The following is a 20,039-nucleotide window of genomic DNA, read 5'->3' as shown; positions in this document are numbered from 1 at the left end:
AATACTATCGATCACTTAAATTTTATTTAATAAATATATCTTAATCTAATAATTATTTACATACAATACATAATGTATACAGTAACCCTGTAGTGTGAAGTACATAATAAGTTCCCCGTACCGTTGCACCTTTTTGAATTGTGTTGTTCGTGTCCTACTTTTCAAATTGTTCAAGACGGTTTAACGAGAATACTCTTATAACGCGATTTCTACAAAGCGGTCATGTTCTACTGGGTTAAGGCGGGATTACTATACACCACCATTGTTCACATTAAAAATCTCAGGAAATTAAATCAACTTTCAAACAGGCAAATAAAGTAGTGCATTATTAGTAGACCTAGATCCGTCTAGAATAATAACCGAACTTATGTCTACTTTTCATTATGGTGTATATGTATTAGCAGTGTGGACCCAGTTCCCACACAGGTCCCCGAGATTTTTGACAATTATCAAGACGAGATTATGATTTTAGGTATCAGAATTGCCTACAACTCTGTTAGTACCTTTGGTACAATTACAATACGAACAGCTCTGTTGCTGCAGCTGTAAAAACAGCTTTTGAGGAATAGCATTTTAACGATTGGCCAACAAACAAATTATCTGATGATGTAGGGGAAAAGAAGTTGTGTTCGTTACATTAATACTTCGGACGACGTGAGGCACCTGGCTAAACTTCCAGCGTTATAATGAGATCAGTCTTAGTTAAGCAACACATCCGGGGGTTTATAGCTTCCACAGCTGGGTAAAGAATCCACAACCGTCTTAGGTATTGATATGGGAACACTGATAAGAATTGCAGCAGGCAGCGTGAGGCTACAAGACCTGCATTCCAGTAGCCAGTGGCCACCATGATCTGGATTTATTCTGACTATCGTAAAACCTTTGTTGGGGACTGTAACTGTGTCTTTCATTGGAGGATTTTGTAAATTTCTGAAAAAGAAATTGTCAAAATAACTTTGTTTTGTCATTGTGTAGTTGTCAAACAAGTATATTTATATAGTTTCAGTTAAATTTGAAACAGTTCAAACATTTATGTACTCGTATTTAATTAAAATTCTATTGGTTTAAGTGTCTGTATTTTTAATTATTTTTTGGCTGATTTTTTTTTGTATAACGCGTATCAGATTTTACTTGATGCAGAAATGTACATAATAGAATTAGAGCGTAGTAAAATTATAAGAATCATAGAGGACGACATCCAGTACAAAATTCAGCCAAAATTAATCTAATTTGTTAACATAACTATTTATATTGATCGAAAGATATACTATTGGTACTTTTTCCTATAGTATTTAAATAAAATTAGGAATAAACTAGCTCTATGTACCTTTCAATTAGACCACCCTTGTCTAGTTTCTCAAACTCCTCTTTTGATAAAGGCAGCCCTGCCGGACTCTGCCATGTGGCGACCACGTACATAGGTAGTCCATGCATGTGGAATGTATACGAGTCGTTGCTATGGACACCTGAAAATGATATTAAACATAAACACGGTTGAAATGTCTGTGTCCACTATATATATACCATTTTCAAAATTCACGTAAGTATGTGAAAGAATAGTTGCTCCACCAACATTAAAGGTGACATCTGTGAGGGTCAAGTGATTGGTGGGCTTGGAGGCCCAATTATTTTATATTTACACTCAGCGCTTGGAAAACTTAGTTATCGTGTTTCAGGCTAACATAGTATTACTTCCAGTAGCAGATTGTAGACGTCGCTAAAACTTTTAAAATGGCGTGCTTTCTTTTCAATGTAACATTTATATATTTCAGACACAGACATCGAAAGCTTTTATCGGATATCATTTCGTACCGATTAAATTGTCATATTTGAGTCAATAATTGTAATAATTTGATTTAAGTAAATTTACTATCTTTAGTTTAGTTAGCTTACTTAATTAGTAGTAGTATAATCTCGAAAATAAATTATTATTATACTCAATTTACCATCATTTACTAATATCAGTTCCAGTGGTTCATTCTGATTAGCTCTTAGAATTTGCATACATTGTACATCTTTATGTTTATGTACTTCGACGCTGCAGGTAATATCCTTGAATACTTCTCTGGGCTTCAACAGCAATGGCGCGTTTGGATAAAGGAAATTCCTACCATTAATCTGGACAACACCTTCTTTAATAGCTGTAAAATGAGATCATTAATGAAGCAGAGGTATTGAAATTAAGAAGTATTTATAAAAGGTATTTAAGATACCTCAAAACATTTTTTTTGGCTTCTTTAATAATGCTGTGATCGAAAACATTGACTTCGCTGGTAAATATATGGAATTGTTATTGTAATTGCGGAGATTTACTCGGGTAATGTTAGACGCATTTTTGTTTTTATTTATACCTTTTTATTAATAAGATTGGTTAATAGTTATATATAATTTTATAGTGAGTGTTTTGTGTGAACTGTTGTGAGTCATCAGTATCAGTCTAAACTCTCTTTGTTCCCAAACTAACTTTCTCCAAATCCTTACGACTGACAGTCGTGTGCCTTTATTTTTGGTAAGGAGATATTGTTACTAGAGATGTACTCAGGACTTATCATATTAGTTAAATTGTGTATCGACGCACGGCCACCCAGCCGTTTTTTATGGTACAATAAACCTCTTAAACAAGGATCCGTTTCTTTAAGCTTACCATTAGTTTGCATGTCTACGTAAAATCAGATGGGAAGGCGATCTACCGCCTGTCAAGTTTTCCTTGACATACACGTTGTTGTATGACCCTCCTCGGGGTCGCCAAACTTTAACATATGTTTAATGTAGCCAACTTTTATTACTTATTAATACCAAATGTATTATCAAAGAACCATGCATTGCCTACCAAAATATAATACTTATAAATATTGTTGCGTGTGAGTATATGAGCGATATGAGCTCGTGTGCGTGCATGTTTATGAGACGGTATATGAGACTATTTACTGAATTAATAATATAGTAGTAGAACTATATATTTAGTTCTAAAATAATAGATTACTTCGCCTTAGTACTCAATTGTGGTTAATGTAATAATTAAACAACTGTACCGATTTACTTACATAAGGCTGTAGGAAAGAATGGCTTCTTTGGCACAACATCGCTTAGATATCGAAAATCGAGATCGGTATCTTTTACTTCTACGTTGTGTTTGTCAATACCAAGATAAACTGATTTCACGGGTGGCAGGAGTGTCACATCTTTGTAAGACAGAAGCTTCTGTCCGCAGACAATATTGTCCTCTACGACTTCGGTGTTCTGTAATTAAAGTTATTATATTAGCTAAAGCTTTTAATTACCTACACTATAGAACGAGGAATGAACTGCAAAGTATCCTACGAATGCTCAATATATACTAATATCATTTATCAATGTAAATTGTGAGTAGCCTAATCAAGAAACTATGATTTCCAATACATAATCCTTAATTTTCACCGGAAAAACATTTTGACACATGAATTTTTATGTTTTAAATATTTGAACTCTTCGATACAATTTTTTTTAGCAACAGGAGGCAAAAGCTGGCTGGCGCGCTGTCGACAGTCCATTGGTAATACCAAGCATATACTGAATTTGAATGGTAAAAGCTCGAAAAAATCGTCGTATTTTCAAAAATACTTACCAGCACATGTCGGTAAGACCTACACTTAAATCTTAAGATTAACCGTAGTTCGAGCTTTTACAGTAACATATATATAAAATTTTGTTTTATTAGTACTAATATCAGTATTGTGCAAAAGAGTAAAAATTAAGAGTTATATATTTGATGTCAAAAAAATTGGGATAGGCTTCATACTTAGGGGTAAAACATTACGAGCTATTCGGCCTAACCAACACATGTATGTTGGTGGACTTACAAATACACACAGTAAATAACATATTTATAATTATTTACCGGCGTCTGTTCTATCATGGAAGTATAATTAAATCCCTGATATAAAAACATAGAGTGAGTCTTCAATCCATCACATTGGTTTTCGCCCTTGACCTGAAGCCAGTATCCACCACTCGCTTGATCAGCTCGAACCACAATATCCATTCGTTCACCTAAAATAGAAATATGCTATCAAGAACAGATGTTAAAGTATTTTTGATGAAACGCGTTCATTACACAGACAATTGGTTAAAGTGTCTTTCACATAACAACTTCTCTTCTTTATCTCTGATACACCAACATTGTGTCAAAATTTTACAGAACACTAAGGGCCTGTTTCATTGTGAAACAGGCCCTATATAAGTACCAAAAGCTATTATGCAACACATAAATCATTCGAAAGATAAAAGTTCGGAATAAGAAACTTCACTTTTCATGACGAATCACGCATCGGAATCTGACAATCGTGAAATGCAACCATAGTGTTTATCCTACCAATAAGTAATAAATAGCTTATTTGGAAATTATCTGGACATTGTGAAACAGGCCCTAAGATTGTTAAACTATGGTGTCAGTATAAAATAGGATACTATAATATACATATATGTAATATTTTAGTCTATAAGTTAAATGTATTCTAGTTATTAAGTGGCATTTTATTATTACGAGATATATCATACGAGATGGACGTGTTTACTTAATTCCCTACAATGAATCTTATATGGCGACCCTGCCAGCGCGCCGCGATGTGCTCCAAAAGAAGAATGTGTAAACAATAAATGATGCACATATTTTCATTTGAACTTTCAATTCATGCAAACTTTCATTTTTGTGTTCCACGTTATTATTAACAACTTATAAGTCCCGAAATTTAACAATAATGGGAGGATAACAGGCTTAACAAGAAGTGATAATAGCAAAAACCGGAGCTAGGAATTCGGTAACGTACAATCAAATGGACCGATTATATTACAACATTTTAACGCTACGACATATTATATTTTGATCGTAATATGTATGTTGCTGATTGTTTGTGGAGTTATTTGGCTAGGAGTAGCTATTCCATAGAGAAGTAAAGGTAGACAACGTCGTAGATGGGAAGATGATATTAAAAAGGTGGCAGGAGCCACATGGATGAGCAAAGCAAGAGATAGATCTTTGTTAAGAACACTTGGGGAGGACTATGCTGAAAAGCAAGACGATCAAGAAACCGGTGTCTAATAGGAAATAATGATAATATTTACATTTACCTTAATTAAATTTCGTTATAAGTAGTATATAAGGTAGAAATAAGATAAAATGTAACTTACAAGATTGACAATATGCTATATGGCCATATTTATTTATTTAACTATTCCATTAGTACAAGCTAAACTACTATAGGTATTGGTATTGGATAAATTGAGACCAAGATAATTATTATAAGCCTTAGTTATGATATAAGCTGTATTTTTTCATGTAAAGTTCCACTCTCCTTTCCGTTGTGAACTTTATTGTAAGAAAAAACATATTAACATATACCAGTAAACATATGTTCTAAATTTTCGATTGATGAAATTCCTTATCATTCCTTATCATATTCATTATCCTATTTAATGTTACTTCCAGCTTCAAAATATCTATAAGCCAATTATAAATATTATCTGAACAGTCTATCATTACTTATTTAATCGCATACTAACAATTTGTCAATACATAAATCATCTTGCTGTAGAAAGTGAGATTGCAAAGTGAAAACCTGTTTCACGGTTATTATCTGACCTCTAAGATGAACAATACTTTCTCTGTGGTTTTTTACGTAGACGTTCACATTTTAACTTCGAGTTTTAAATGCCGGATGGATAAAAGTCATTAAGTATAATTGTATTGACATCAAACACTGCATTTACTGTCTAACACTTTCATTAATCCAAGTGAAAATGTCATCGCAAGAGAGAATGGTTATTTCGAGTAGAATTAAGATAAATACATTTTCAATACTAAATATATATCCATCACATACCTACGCTATACGCCCATATATATTAAGATATATTATTAAGAGCGTAGAGATCTGAGATCGTAGGTTTGATTCCACGTGAACTAATGGACTTTCTGTCTATGTGTGCATTCAACATTCAACCATACGGTGTAGGAAAACATCGTAAGGAAACCGGCTTGCCTTAAACCAAAAAGTTGACGGCGTGTGTCAGGCACAGGAGGTTGATCACCAACATGCCTATTAGGTTGACAAATGATCATGAATCAGACTTTAAAATCTGAGCCACTGATGTAATTTTATGAGTCTGAAATTAGGCTAGATCGTAATGAGAAATGAGGTCTTTGAATGCATAGATATTTTATTCAAAAATACACAATTGTGTAAAAATGCTTGTATAAAGTATTATCACCTCACAAGTCAACGTAAATTTTATTACGCACATCTAACGTTAGGTAAACAAAAGACCTTTACATAACAAAATGCTTCCTTCATGTCACATAAAATTACTTCCTAACAATCATGTCGTAAAAATACGGCTTTTATAGTCCGCAACATGGTGCGTGAAGATGCTACATAGCTGCTGCTATACAATGTTTTTAATGTGCTTTAAAACATATTCAATTGAAGTAACAACTATAAATCAAAATTTTCAATGCATCATTGTGTCGAACCCCAATTGTTCTCCGATTTCTATTAGTTGTTCAGAAGATGGACGGATGGACCTGAGAATATGGAACTAAGATAGCGGGGAAGGATTACAAAATTATGGTATGACAATTTTTGAGAGATAAGTGGAAGAATTTGGAATTGAGATGTATAATATAAACAACTATACATAAAGAATTCAAAAATATAAAACACAGTAAATACAATATATAATATTGCAACTGTATTTTTGTATAAATCTCGACTTCCTTGTAAATACTTACTGCCGTGATATTTTCCGCCTTTTTTTTCAAAATGTCATTGACCTTTTTGAATCTTTTAACTTCAGACACAGTATTAAGATCATCATAAATAATAATAGCGCTGAAAGTTGTCACTTTCTATTGCATATTTCTTTATATCTAACAGATGCAAATCTCCACAATTTTTTCTGTGAAAGTGGTTTGTATATCAGCTATAGTTTACGTAATCAACGTCTCTTGTTTCTTTTAAATTTATTGTAAAATGTATTTACGATACAAGTATTTATTTTGAATTTTAAATAAATTATTAAACCAACGTTACCGAAGCATGCAATGACACACAAAAACAATAAAATTGTACAATTCAGTATTTATTATTTCAAACATATTTTAAATCACAATGGAAAATACACACTTTTCAACGCACTTTTCCTATTCATTCTTTCGACGAATAAATGACCATAGACATAATAAGATTGAAAAGGACGAAAGGGAAGAAGAAGAGAGTCCCATAAAAGAAAGTATTTGTTTGTATCAGATATAATCTGTTTACGAAACTCGCATAACATTTCAGTAAGGCATGTCTTTAATTTGATGCGCAAAATAAAGAACACAAAGAGAACTTTTGTTCAAAGATAACAGAGTAGTAGTTGAGTATATTCAAAAATATTTTTTTTTGTTGCCGCCCGTAGGTATTTTTTTCTCTTTAAAACCATGAGTAATTACCAAGATAATTATGTTATACTAAAGTCTGTATGATTAGCCACCCAAATAATTTTGTATTTTAACTTTTAAAAAATAGGTATGTGGATAGGACTAATGGAAAGAAGGCGCCTTAAAAAAGGTCGATTGATGATATAGAATTGTTAGATGGAAGCGAATGAAGAATGGTAATGCACTTCTTGCACTTTACTTGTGTGAATAAATAAATAAATATTAGGTAAAATGAGCTACCATGAATGGGAACTGGTGAAATCAAAAATAACTGTCAGGAAACATAATGTCAGGAAATAAGGAAGTGAGAGAAACAATTGAAGGTTTAAAGACCTTGAAAATAAATATCATAATGTTTGTATGTGTACGCTTAAAAATATAGCGAACAAATAAGTCTTCCATTCACCGCCACAATTAATTAGGATTAAGAAATCTACGTACCTGGATATAACCTCACAGTGCTAGTGGTAACAGGTTGGACTGGTTTCCCGTCACTTGCGACAACAGTCACCATGTGATCGTCTATGCTGATGAGTACAGGACATTCGAGGGCTATTGCGTTTATTAAACGCAATCGGTATGCATATGACTGCATTACAAATATCCTGTAAAGACAATATTAAGCATTGATCAATTTTAATAAAGCATCAACGTGTTAAAATGGGGACAATCAGATACTTAAACAAATATGTTCTAGAAAGGATGAAATGAGATGAAAACTTAAGAAGGCGCTATAAAAGCTAGAGTAGCCGGCAAAATCGCAGCACACCACTCACGAAAGAACGCGCAGAGCCGAAACGCAAGTATCCACGAATATACAAGATTAATACATAATTATGTAGGAATAAAGAAAATAATTAGGTTGCTAAAACGACTCGGGGAAAGTTCTCTATAGAGTTACTGAAAATGTCCACGAAGTCCTTCTTCATAATAGTTTGTTGTAAATCTGTCATATTCTGTCGAAAGTCGACATTGAAGAGGAGAACCAAAAAAAAACTCACACATAATAGAAAAATTATGTAAAGTAAAAATGTGGGTATGAATGGGAATCTCCTTTTATTTAACTTATTTTTGTCTGTGTTCCTATTAGCTATTTTAGTACGCGATTAAGCTTTTATTACCAAGTTTTATGTTTATTTTTTTTGTGTAAATAAAGATACAATGTAAAAGTATGTTATGAAGATTGGTTCCGAATGAGGATGCCATTCGGAACAAATCTTCATAAATCAAAGCGCTGTTTTTAGTGCCAAGTCTCCAAATGATGGATATCTTTTTAATCTGTTCAAATGTAAAGTACGAATTTCGGAACAAATACATAGGTTTTTTGTAAACTAAGAATTAGATCTTCTGCTCGCTGGTACTATATATTTATAATTTATAACATTTATAACGCCACACTTGTATATGCAAATTTAGAAATACCGAGTAACTATGCAATTAGTAAATAATTATTGTTTTTTGTTATATTAATTTATGTGAGCAGTATTATTTTATTTTTATCTTAAAAAATAACGATATATGTATTAGCAAATTATCAGATCACTTACACACACACACTACTTAAGATGCAACAAATACCCAGGAATAAACACTATTTATTTAGAGAGAGAGAGTGATATATTAAATTTGTCAGATCAATATAGAGAGTTTAACTTACTTCGTATAATCTTGTCCATTAATCACCAATCCATCAGGTAAAACCTTGGTTAGGTCTTCCAAAGTCCCCGAAAGTAGTTGAGGGAACCTAGCACCGATGACGAGTGTATGTTCTTCCCTCCTATTGAAGTCGTACAGGGAGGAATGGGGCTCTAATGGCTGTGGTTGGTCTACTATCAGTGAGCCGTAGACGCCATCGCTTTGGTGAGTTACTGAAAAAATCAGCAATCATCTTAACTGGTACTATATAGGTCTACAACGCGCCAGTGTTGGGGGCTCATAGGCGGTACAGTTAAGTGAACAGCCCAAAGCACACCAATCCTAATTCAATAACTGGTCCAGCTTCTTAACCGACTGGAAATGTTTGACCGAGAATCAAACCCTTGATAAAACCTGAAAAAAAGGCGACGGCGACGCAAATTCTTTTAGTTTTTATTTTTAATAAATCGAACATTAAGGCCTGTCATTTCTTCTAAATTGGTTTTAAAACATGAACATATATCAGTGTCGAACCTTAAAAAAAACAAATGCTCTCTTATCAACGACTATATAATCAAGTCATTTGTTTATAAATACCGGAAGCGGATTACTTGAACTAGTTTTCCAGCGAATATTTTGGTATTTATTTATTTTGCATTATGTATATTTGAATTAATTTATGTATGACCTTATGATATGTTTTCTTGTCTCACGAGTCTTGAAGCAAATTGTTTAAAAAGATTACACCAAAAGTACTAAATATGTTTATTTATTCACACAGACATGCATAAACACTCTAATACACGGACTTATCGCTGAATCAATTCAACGGCAACTAGACTCATTTTTTTAACTTTATGCCTATAGTTATAACTTTTAGCCAGTTTCAAGTAAAATAATTTTGACTTTAAAATTTTATTTATTTATCTTGGAAATAAATGATTTGACTTTGTTTTTGAACATCGACTATTTAGATTTAATAATAAAGTCGTATATCGTTTAGCGATATATTTTTAGAGCTTGATATATTCTGTAGTTGCAAAAAAAGCATTACAAGGACCTTTCAGGTACCAAATACGTAATCCAAATGATCTTTTAATTTCCAAATAAAATTTGTAGTGTGTCTCTATTTTGGAATAACAATTTTAATGTAAGAATTATTGAGTATTGCATTTTATCATATACATTGGATTTATGAAATTAAGAAGCCTTTCGCATCTGTTCCATGTGCCTGGTACGAACCAAAATTATTATCACCGAATATATTTGGTTTGTAACAAGTTAGTTTATTCTTTAAAATACTAGGTTGTCGTTTATTTAATGTTAAATTTCAGTTTGGTTTGTTTTTACTATTTACGTACTTAATTGACTGATGTTTTGTTTATCAATTTAATTAGTTTTGGCTTTGTATACTGACTGTTTCTTTTTTAGTGTGAATATGTGTAGCTGTAAGATTACTTATAAATAAATACATTTTTTGAATTGTTTGATAAAATATTACTAGAATGAAAAAAATCATCAAAACAGTTATATCAAGGTAATCATAAACACATTACTTTCACTCGAGGCTTGTGTATGTGTATGTGTAGGAGCCTAGTTACTAGATGAAACACTTTCTCTCTTTTCTCTTGCTTTTCTCTTGATAGTATAGTAAAGATTTATTTTTTCTTTCCTGTTTGTTAATGATAGGTTTTTTCCCGGCAAAAGAATAACCTGGCCTAACTTTATATACTTATGTATATTCATAAATCTTATATACATTGAATATTGGTATTGTAATTTAAATTAAAAGCCGAATATTGGTTAAGAAATCTTTGAAATTTGAATCAAAATTTCGACTTGTCGAAACGTGTTTGGACAACCTTACCAAATCAAAATCAAAAAATCCTTTATTCATACAGGTAACATAATGTACATTCTAATTTTACATTTACTGCCTGTTCTCAAATCAAGGGCGTAGAACGGAAGAGAAGAACTGGCAATAAACTCTCAGCCACTCTTTTTAATCGCCAACCGTACAAAAATACCTACTAAAACAATGTTACATTGAACCACGAAAATGTTACATTGATCGTAAACTTTCTAAAAATTTCATACATCTTACCTGAATCAGCGTGGTAAAAAAATGTCCCAGGTGAAGACGCCTTGAAAGCATATTTGAAGGTGGAGCCATAGCTGATAGGACACTGGGTGATCATAGGAACACCATCCATATACGGCGTCCCACGTTGCTCCAATCCATGCCAGTGCATCGCCAGATCTTGGTCTGGTATCTTATTCCTGACCTCCACGACGATTATATCGTGCATACAGACATGTATGGGTGGACCTGGGCTCTGTCCGTTGATAGAGAGAGGTATTTTATCCAAGGTAGGCTCGATATCAAACTTGTAATAACATCTTCGCGGTTTCACGTTGAACTTGCAAGGTCGATGGCACGATTTGTCTGTAAAGCGTTTTGCAACAGAATTGCGTATTGTAAAAAGGAAAATTGTTGTTTACAAAGAATCAACGTTTATAGTTGAGAAATCAAATTATTTATTATTACATTGCAATGTCTTTTATATGTTTTCGTTAATACTTTTTCAAACGACGTGCGACTCTCAACCCTGAGATCGTAGGTTCAACCCCGGCTATGCATTATGTGCAATTAACATTCGCTGGTGAGGGATACAAAATGTCCACGGCGTGTGTCTGCTTAAGAATGCTCATCACCGACTTGCCTATTTATTACATTACACAAAACAGATATATAAAAGTGAAGCTTAGAACTAAAGAGGTTGTAACGCCACTGATTTATTTACTTTATCTGTAGCCTACTGAAGAATTATATACTAATGATATATATGTAATTTGTAGCACTGAACCGGTTCTAATAGTATGTAAACAAATGATTTTGAAGGACATATTTATGTACTTACGGATATTATTTCCATATTTATTAGTTGTTAAATGTTAGCTCAGTTGGCAAAAATGCGACCTGGAGTCCTGTTCCTTACTTGACCATGAATAGGTATGGTCTATGTGAACACATTTTATTTCACAAAAGCGAGAATTTCATATAAACTTACCTGAACTTTTAGTTGTATCCGTCAAAAAATTCGCATCATTCGATGGCGCGAAACTCTCCAGCGAAGCTTTTCCATCATTACTTATATTTGAAATAACAAACACGAAAAATACGATTAATTTCATTTTAAATTTAATCTATGAACATTGTATAACTGATTTTGATGCGCAAGACGTGTAGTTCTCGCCGCTAGTCCGACTTCACTAAGTTTACAAGGCGAAGGCAGTCTAAAGCCCGCAATCCGCATTATGGGGGCGTTGCAATTTCCACTAGTAGTTTCATTTACTTTATAAACGTTTTAAATCGACATATCCAGAAAGTTATAATAATAATTTATTATGGTACAAAAATGAACAATCTAATTATTATAGAATATATATCACTTAAGATTGTACCACCCCTGTGTATTCTACAACGCAGCGTGAAAATTTGTCTTAATAGGATTTTTTTCATAGAATTTACATATATTAAGAGTCATGAAATTATAAATAATTCTTCATTATTAAAATTATCAAATTAATTATAATTATAATGTTTCACGCATCTTTTACCTAATGTAAATCAAAGAAAAATATGTTTTTCCTATAGGTACAAAGCCAGATTAATTTTTGGCAAAGCCAATTTCTGCCTATGTTTACTTCGACACTTGTCTATTCCCGTTAACTTCATAAAATCATGACTCTTATGAATATAGGATTTAGGAAATACTGTCAGTATTAAGTACTTTGCTGCACGGTCAAATTTATTTTGGTTTTTTACTTATTTATATTGAATATATAATATAAAGTTTATATCAATATGAACTATTTTATATTAAGACGTATTTGAAGACTAAATAAAAGACTTCATTTGACAATATTTAATTTTTTATTTCATGCGGCACCTTAAAGGCCGGCCACGCACCCCTTTGAAAATGGGTGTCTATGGGCTGCGATGACTGCCTTTTTGGACGTCCCGCAGGCTCGTTTGCCCCCCTATTATATAAAAAAGTAAGGTTTTCTTAGAACTGCTATTAATCTAATCTTCCGCAAAAAACCAATGAAATTAATATTATCGGAACTGTTACAGCTCCCATTAATAAGAAGCTTCTTGCAAATAGCATCGTTCCATTTGAGCAAGATTTTACTAGATTTTATTTCTTCATGTTACCGGATTGACATTACTAGTGCAAAACAATGTTCCGTGTTTAGAAATGTGTCTGAAATGATCACTGAGGTATACTGTTTAAGTATTCCACGTTATACACAAATTCGGAATAGTTCATTTAAAACCGAAGTAGTAAGTTTTCCTAATTGATTTCTTGTTTGTTGTTTTTTGTTTCGTGTGCGATTTTAATTGCCAATGCATTCTTGTTGATTTAGGTTTACCATTAATTGTGTTTTTTGTAAATAAATAAAAAGCCTTGAAAATTGTCTGCGAAATTTTTTATTACTTACACCATAACATTCGATTGGGCTATACTATTGGGCGAAAATTTCCTAACAGCTTCGACAAATTGAATTTCTCTGGCCTTTCGTCATGAAGAAACAAATTGTTAATAAAGTGTAAAATGATACATGATTTTATAAATTCCCTTTGTATGTTACTTATTGTGTATAAAAAGAACAGTCATGAACACATGCATACTTCTATATTATATGATTGCCAAACGTGGATTCTTCACAAGGCGCTAATAAAGAAGATTAAGGGCCTGTTTCACAATGTATGGATAAGTACCAAATAGCTATGCAACACATAAATTATTCAAAAGATAAAAGTTCCGAATAAGATACTTCGCGTTTTATAACGAATAGCGCTATCTGACAGTCGTGAAACGCAACAATAGTGTTTATCCACTATAATATCTCTCCCAATAAGATTAAACCCCCAATAATTAATAAATAGCTTATTTGGAACTTATCCTGACATTGTGAACATACCCTTAAAGCCTTCATTGACAATCGTGTACGTTACTTTGTAATTTTTTTCTACGTAGTTATTAAGGAAATATTGTTAAAGTAATTGTAAATAATGTTTTATTGTTTCTAAATAATCTTCTTAATAAAGAAGATTAGAGTATGCCAAAGAGCTATGGAGCATTATCTCCTTTGATTAAAAATTCAAAACAAAGTTAGAAACGTATAAGATGACAGAAAAAGAAGATACATCACACATTTTTAAATTATAATGGATTCAGCCATTATTTAACTTTGAATGGCATTTTTTTTTATCATTTCGTATATGTTATGTTTGCCTAGAGGTCCAATTGTACCAATGTATCAGTGTGCCGAACGTAGGCAAGCTTTTACACATAAATAAATAAGTAATGTACCTACATTATACACAAAGGTTCTCGCCGAGTATGTAGCAACCAATATGTATGTAGTGAGCATGTAGTACCAATAAACTAAAACTTAACAACAGTCAAAAACTTATACAGTAATTGCAGTGTGGTCGCAAACGTATATATATTCACCGGTATTATATTAGCCGCTAACAATTTTACAGGCTTCTGTGCCTGCAACAAGATGATATACACCATTCTCTTTTCTCTCACATCAAACTTCTCCCAACCACACGCATACACCGATCTTTCGAAACTCTGCGATGAATCTATCAACTTCTGACACAAATAGCAATACAAGAAGAATACAAGAAAAGAGTTTATAAATATGGGACTAAAATTAATGCATTCCTGTAAGGATAAGTAGAAAAATAACGCGATACAGACGGCATTCGTGCCGAAATTCACGCCCGTGGGCATGCCGTAGAGATCTTGAAGATTCTTGATAATATCTAAAGTTAGGATGTGCCGATTAATCAATTTCGGTAGATTTTCTTTCACTTCATTGTAATGGAACTGGTCATAGTTCTGTTTGTCGAGTAGGAGCATCTCGGCGGATAGGAGTTCATACATAGTCGATGTGTGAGCTATGAGGAAGAGGATTAGAGATTGAAAAGTAAGCATTATTGTTATAATGCAGCACTCCGGTAGTGTGAGGATTATTAGACAGATCTCTCGGTTCGGAGATGCTGTTAACGGCTCCAAACCTGCAAAAATATAGAAACAAGAGAAATATATGGTTATTTTATGAAGTAAAACTAATACCGTGATATACTTTTTCTTTATTAAACTATAGGTGCGTGTGAGGCTTGCACCATATGATACAAGTCACAAGCCTAGGCAGAAGAAAGAAACAGGAAATTTCTTCGGGCCTTAAATATTTATATTACAGTTATATAAAGGTGCATCGAAGAAACAAAGTTAAGAAACAAAAGCACAATAAGAAAAGAAAAAGCGTAAAGATATTAATAGAGGATTCCCGTATCGTCACTTAGCGCTAAAATGAAAAATCACTGACGCGGTGGAATTGGCAGTGGTATTATTTGGTCACCACAATATCATGGATACAATGTCTTTCAACAAAAATGTAAACGAGGTTTGTGTTCAGTCAAAAATATAGTACTAATGTTATTACTATCTCTGGATGCTTTTTAATAAGTACCAAGCTGGTAAGAAAATGCTTGTTTCTAATTGTTTTCAATTAAGTGATCCTTAATTATTATTATTATATTATTAATCACTTACCAACACAAGGTGTCATTGAGTAATAATTATTAGAAACATCAATGCGATGTGGCAGATAGATGAAAATAGCGCTAATCATGTTACATCCATTGAAAATTAAAACAATCTTTTTTACCACAGACAATAGATTCTCGTGTTTTTTCAATAGACAATCAGTTTCTCTTGATGATTTATCATTTTTCGTGACTTGTTTCAAAACAGTTTTCAGCAACGGTCTAAAAATATAATTAAACATATATAAAATCTTAATTTTATAGTCTCGAACATAGATTGACTAGATTTTCCATGTGCGTATGTTACTTTAGAGGAAAATCTTAATTAATCTTTTATAAGTAAGTCCCTAATTCTGTATCCAACAACAACAAAGGACTCCGCGCATACAAAACACAACTTCCGCCTGGTTCTTTTCTGGCGCCTTCTAAAGTTCTTATGTCATTTTCACACGTATATATCCTTTCTGTATGATATTTTCCTAAGTATATGAAAATACAACGCTACAAATATCCCTCTCCGGTCTGACTCTTCAATGTGCCTTGCGGTTTCAGTGGACACAGCTATCTAATTATTAAATTTATTTCTTGTTATATAGTGTAAATATGTGTACGGATCATCAGTCAGAATAAAAAAGGATTTAAAGCTAAATAACATTCACTGAAAATTTAAGACTAAATCTGTACAATAGAGCAATAAAAAAAAATGTGAGCCGTCACGGGACGCCTGGTAGATGTGAAACATCGACATTATTTTGTAAAAGTAATATGCAGAAAAGAACAGAGTGTGATAGGAACCAGGTAAATATGTCATAATGATAAAATAAAATATTACGATTTTTTTCCAGATAACGATGACTATTTGTTGAATAAACATTATTTTCATTAAATATTTTTAATGTGAAATTTACTACTGCATTTAGACTGTACCTTGTTTAATGTGTATATCATATAGCGTGGCGACGCGTCGCCACGGCATGCGTCGCCACGCCAGAAATCGGTTTTACGTGCGGCTATAGATGTTTCACATCAAAAACATTTAATTTTAGTCAGAATTTTAGGCATCTATTTCTGATGAACTATCAGATGTTTCGCCAGATACGTTACTACTTATATACTATACTATAACATATATAATACTTATAACAAAACAAACCAAAGTACATGTGCGCCACCACATGTCTTTATGGTTATGACTAAAAGGTTTACAATCTCTGAATACGGCGGTCACTGCATCTTTGTGAGCGCAACGGCAATATGTTTATGCGCGAGCGACAAAGACATAAGATGAGGGGTCATTCTACGAAATTCTTCGTGCTCCGCGTCCGTACTATAGCGTGGCGACGCGTCGCCACGGCATGCGTCGCCACGCCAGAAATCGGTTTTACGTGCGGCTATAGATGTTTCACATCAATACAATTGTGTTGCCTTGTTGCATTTATTTGGCGGTATCACTTATAATAAGCCTGCCCGTTTGCAGTTTGTTCTATTAAAAACAATCTTGCAATACCTTTAGTAAAATTATTACCTTTGCTTTATCCACCAATAGCAGTTAGTCAAAACAAATATCAGAATCGAGACATTAAAATAGTTCTTCACGAAGTCGCTTGGCACTCGTGCGAACTTCGCTTGATACACTATGCTTCCAACTCCGTATACGTAAATTAAAATTAACGCAGTTCCAATCCAAAACGGTACTAAAGCATAAAAATATAACTTTACATAAAACACCAGATCTTTATTTCTGTAAAGGGGCTTCTAAACGGGCCATGTTTTGCTGCAATTGATGGCTGCACTATTGGCAATTAATTGTCCGGCCATCACAAAAATGTTTTAATGCAGATGATGGCCGAGCAATCTATGGCCGGACCATGTGTTGCAATATGTCAGCAATAGTATGGCCCATGATGCAGACTCCTAAACGGGCCACACATACCGGCAACAATGGCTGATGAAATCACACTTGTCGCAGCAGCTTATATTAATTTTAAAAGAACAGAAAAAGAAGAGATTGAAGATTCGACCTTACTTATATAGGCGTGAAACTGTAGACAATTTGAGTTTAGCAGTAATAAGCCTTGAGAATAAATTATTCAAGAACTTGGCTAGAATTTCAAAAGGCGACTTTGACTTTCTCTTAAACAAAATTGGACCAAAAATAAAAAGAAATGATACAAACATGAGAACAGCAATACCTGTTTCATCGCCATCACGAGATTTGCGATAACTCTACGGTTTTTGGCAACAGGAGATTCATTTAAAAGTTTTATGTACCTGAGTGTTAGATTTCAACTTTTATTCCAGAGGTGTGTACAGCTATTATAGAAGGATTAAAATAATACATCAAGGTAAGTTAACATAGGTTTATTAAATATGTTACTAATAGGTAGTAACTATTATGTACTTTTTAAATTTAATAATAATAGGTATCTAGTAGCAGCATATTCGTTTTTATTTTCGCCTTTTAGTACGTGGTTTTGGAGTAGTATCGACGGCTTCCAAAGTGTCGGTTGTTTCTGATTCTACGACTTCACGTGGGTCAGCACTGATGTCAGTGTGGGTAGTTTCAGTCGCCTGTGAATGCATAAAATTGTTAGTATATCTTTAAGCCTTTCAGATGCCGTCAGGAGTAACAGAATGGAAACAAGTTGCAAAAGATTTCGAGGGAAGAAGTTCAATTTATCAATCGATATGATACATACGTAGAGATATGTACATTTATAATGACTAAAATACTTTATTAAAGATACTTACGTTAGAAGTTTTCATTTTCACTATGTAATCCTATTTTCGTGGTATTTTGAATAAAGAGAAACGATATCGCATCTTAAGCAAACCACTTTACTGTTTTACCGCCAGCACTACCACTTTTCTTCTTTTTCTCCTCATTATTTGCGTAAGTTCTTAGGCTTCTGAATTTTTTGTAAGCCTCGTTACTTGTTATGCCAAACTTTTCAGCGATTTCATTCCATGCATCTTTTTTAGCATTTCTATCTTTGTATGTGCCGGTTTTAATTTCCCACAACTCGGGGTGCAAATGTATTTCTTTAATAAAATCAGTAATTGTCTTGTTAGACCAGTAACCATTTTTACGTAGTTGTCAAAATGCAGCTGATCGCAAAACACAGAATATAGCAACAGGCACACTTCACTCATAGCAAACTTCATGTCGCGTAGAAAAGGATACACTATGCCATAACAAAGAGAGTAACTGAAACAACAATAGAACTGGCTGTGCAATATTGCAGTTGAATTCGATAGCCTAGCGATCGTCCGGCAACACATCGGGGCAATATCGGCCATAAGTGGCTACACAAAACATGTTTGGCTATATGGCCGGGACATTACTGCAATATTGCATAGTGTGGCTGACATTGTTTGCAATGTTGCTGGGCCATGTGTTGCAGCCATCAATTGCAGCAAAACATGGCCCGTTTAGAAGCGCCATAACTGTTTCGTCTAGTGTGTAGCCATAGATGAATTTTGTCACAACCAATATTTCTGTCATGTGTATAGTTTTTATTTTTATTATTAAGTAATTTTGAGCTTTGGGAATATTATTTCTTAGAGAAATAAACTTAGTTTCATTAAGTTCACTGTCCGATGTGTTCAACAACAATTTTTTTAAGGTTTTCTTTGTACCATTAACATGAAAATGATGATTTTAATTAATGAATGAGAAGCTTTCTTATTGGCGCACAGAGTTATTGATATTAAGTTAGAACTTGGCAGTAAATCTCTTAATAAATAAAAAATATTTTTTTAAGCGTGGGAAATTATGTAGACCATAAGTTTTGACTACTTTTGTAAACAACTCAATGTTATTATTATAATGACATAATAATAATGAATGTGACATTTACATGCCTATTTCTATATGGCTGATTGAGCGGTTTTTATAATTCATCAATTAAAAATGTACTTCTTTGCAAAATCACATATTTATTTATTCATCGTGGGAGATTAATTAGACCATAAGTTTTGACAACAATAATAAACAACTAAACTGTCAAAATTAAATTATAATATGTAGTTTTTAAATAGCTGATTGTGCGAATTATAATTAATTAATGTGAACTAACTTATTTGCAAATAAACGCTGTATTGTTTAAATCAAGATTACTGATTTTGTTAACTATCTCAGTTTTGAAGCCTTTTATAAAAAATAATAAAACCCATACCAAACACTTCATCTCGTTCTAAGGAAAATCCAAGGAGATTAGGAACTATATTAACGAACCATAAGATGTTTTCAATACGATTTCCATTCAGGTGATTTTTGGTTTGGATATAACAATTTGATAATTTAAAAACCAT

The 20,039-nt window shown here is 33.0% G+C and overlaps 2 protein-coding genes across 2 annotated transcripts; both read right to left on the bottom strand.

The window, feature by feature from the left end:
- Nucleotides 1–14: 14 nt before the first annotated feature.
- On the bottom strand, nt 15–12,355 carry LOC110999467 (L-ascorbate oxidase). Its single transcript, XM_022268524.2, has 9 exons — nt 12,166–12,355; nt 11,199–11,540; nt 9,117–9,327; nt 7,901–8,064; nt 3,878–4,029; nt 3,045–3,240; nt 1,947–2,141; nt 1,328–1,466; nt 15–930 (listed from the first exon to the last, which is right to left on the bottom strand). The coding sequence occupies exons 1-9, from the start codon at nt 12,287–12,289 to the stop codon at nt 699–701; spliced, it is 1,755 nt and encodes a 584-aa protein (XP_022124216.2). The 5' UTR covers nt 12,290–12,355; the 3' UTR covers nt 15–698.
- Nucleotides 12,356–14,550: 2,195 nt separating this feature from the next.
- On the bottom strand, nt 14,551–20,039 carry LOC110999462 (odorant receptor 49b-like). Its single transcript, XM_022268520.2, has 4 exons — nt 19,904–20,039; nt 17,251–17,419; nt 15,733–15,947; nt 14,551–15,194 (listed from the first exon to the last, which is right to left on the bottom strand). The coding sequence occupies exons 1-4, from the start codon at nt 20,037–20,039 to the stop codon at nt 14,551–14,553; spliced, it is 1,164 nt and encodes a 387-aa protein (XP_022124212.2).

Source organism: Pieris rapae, chromosome 11 (genome assembly GCF_905147795.1).
Source record: "Pieris rapae chromosome 11, ilPieRapa1.1, whole genome shotgun sequence".
In the NCBI taxonomy this organism is placed as follows: domain Eukaryota; kingdom Metazoa; phylum Arthropoda; class Insecta; order Lepidoptera; family Pieridae; genus Pieris; species Pieris rapae.
The sequence above is the reverse complement of the archived record's forward strand: the minus strand, read 5'-3'. Positions and strand labels throughout refer to the sequence as shown.

Bases quoted from the DNA above. Each gene is read 5' to 3' on its own strand.
- LOC110999462 (XM_022268520.2), bottom strand. From the start codon at position 20,039: ATGGTTTTTAAATTATCAAATTGTTATATCCAAACCAAAAATCACCTG. The intron at 17,420-19,903 runs GTATGGGTTTTA...TTTATGCTTTAG, and splicing joins AGAACGAGATGAAGTGTTTG to TACCGTTTTGGATTGGAACT. The intron at 15,195-15,732 runs GTAAGTGATTAA...ATATTTTTGCAG, and splicing joins CTCAATGACACCTTGTGTTG to GTTTGGAGCCGTTAACAGCA.
- LOC110999467 (XM_022268524.2), bottom strand. From the start codon at position 12,289: ATGAAATTAATCGTATTTTTCGTGTTTGTTATTTCAAATATAAGTAAT. The intron at 3,241-3,877 runs GTAAATAATTAT...CTTTAATTACAG, and splicing joins CCATGATAGAACAGACGCCG to AACACCGAAGTCGTAGAGGA. The intron at 1,467-1,946 runs GTAAATTGAGTA...TATCATTTTCAG, and splicing joins ACTGATATTAGTAAATGATG to GTGTCCATAGCAACGACTCG.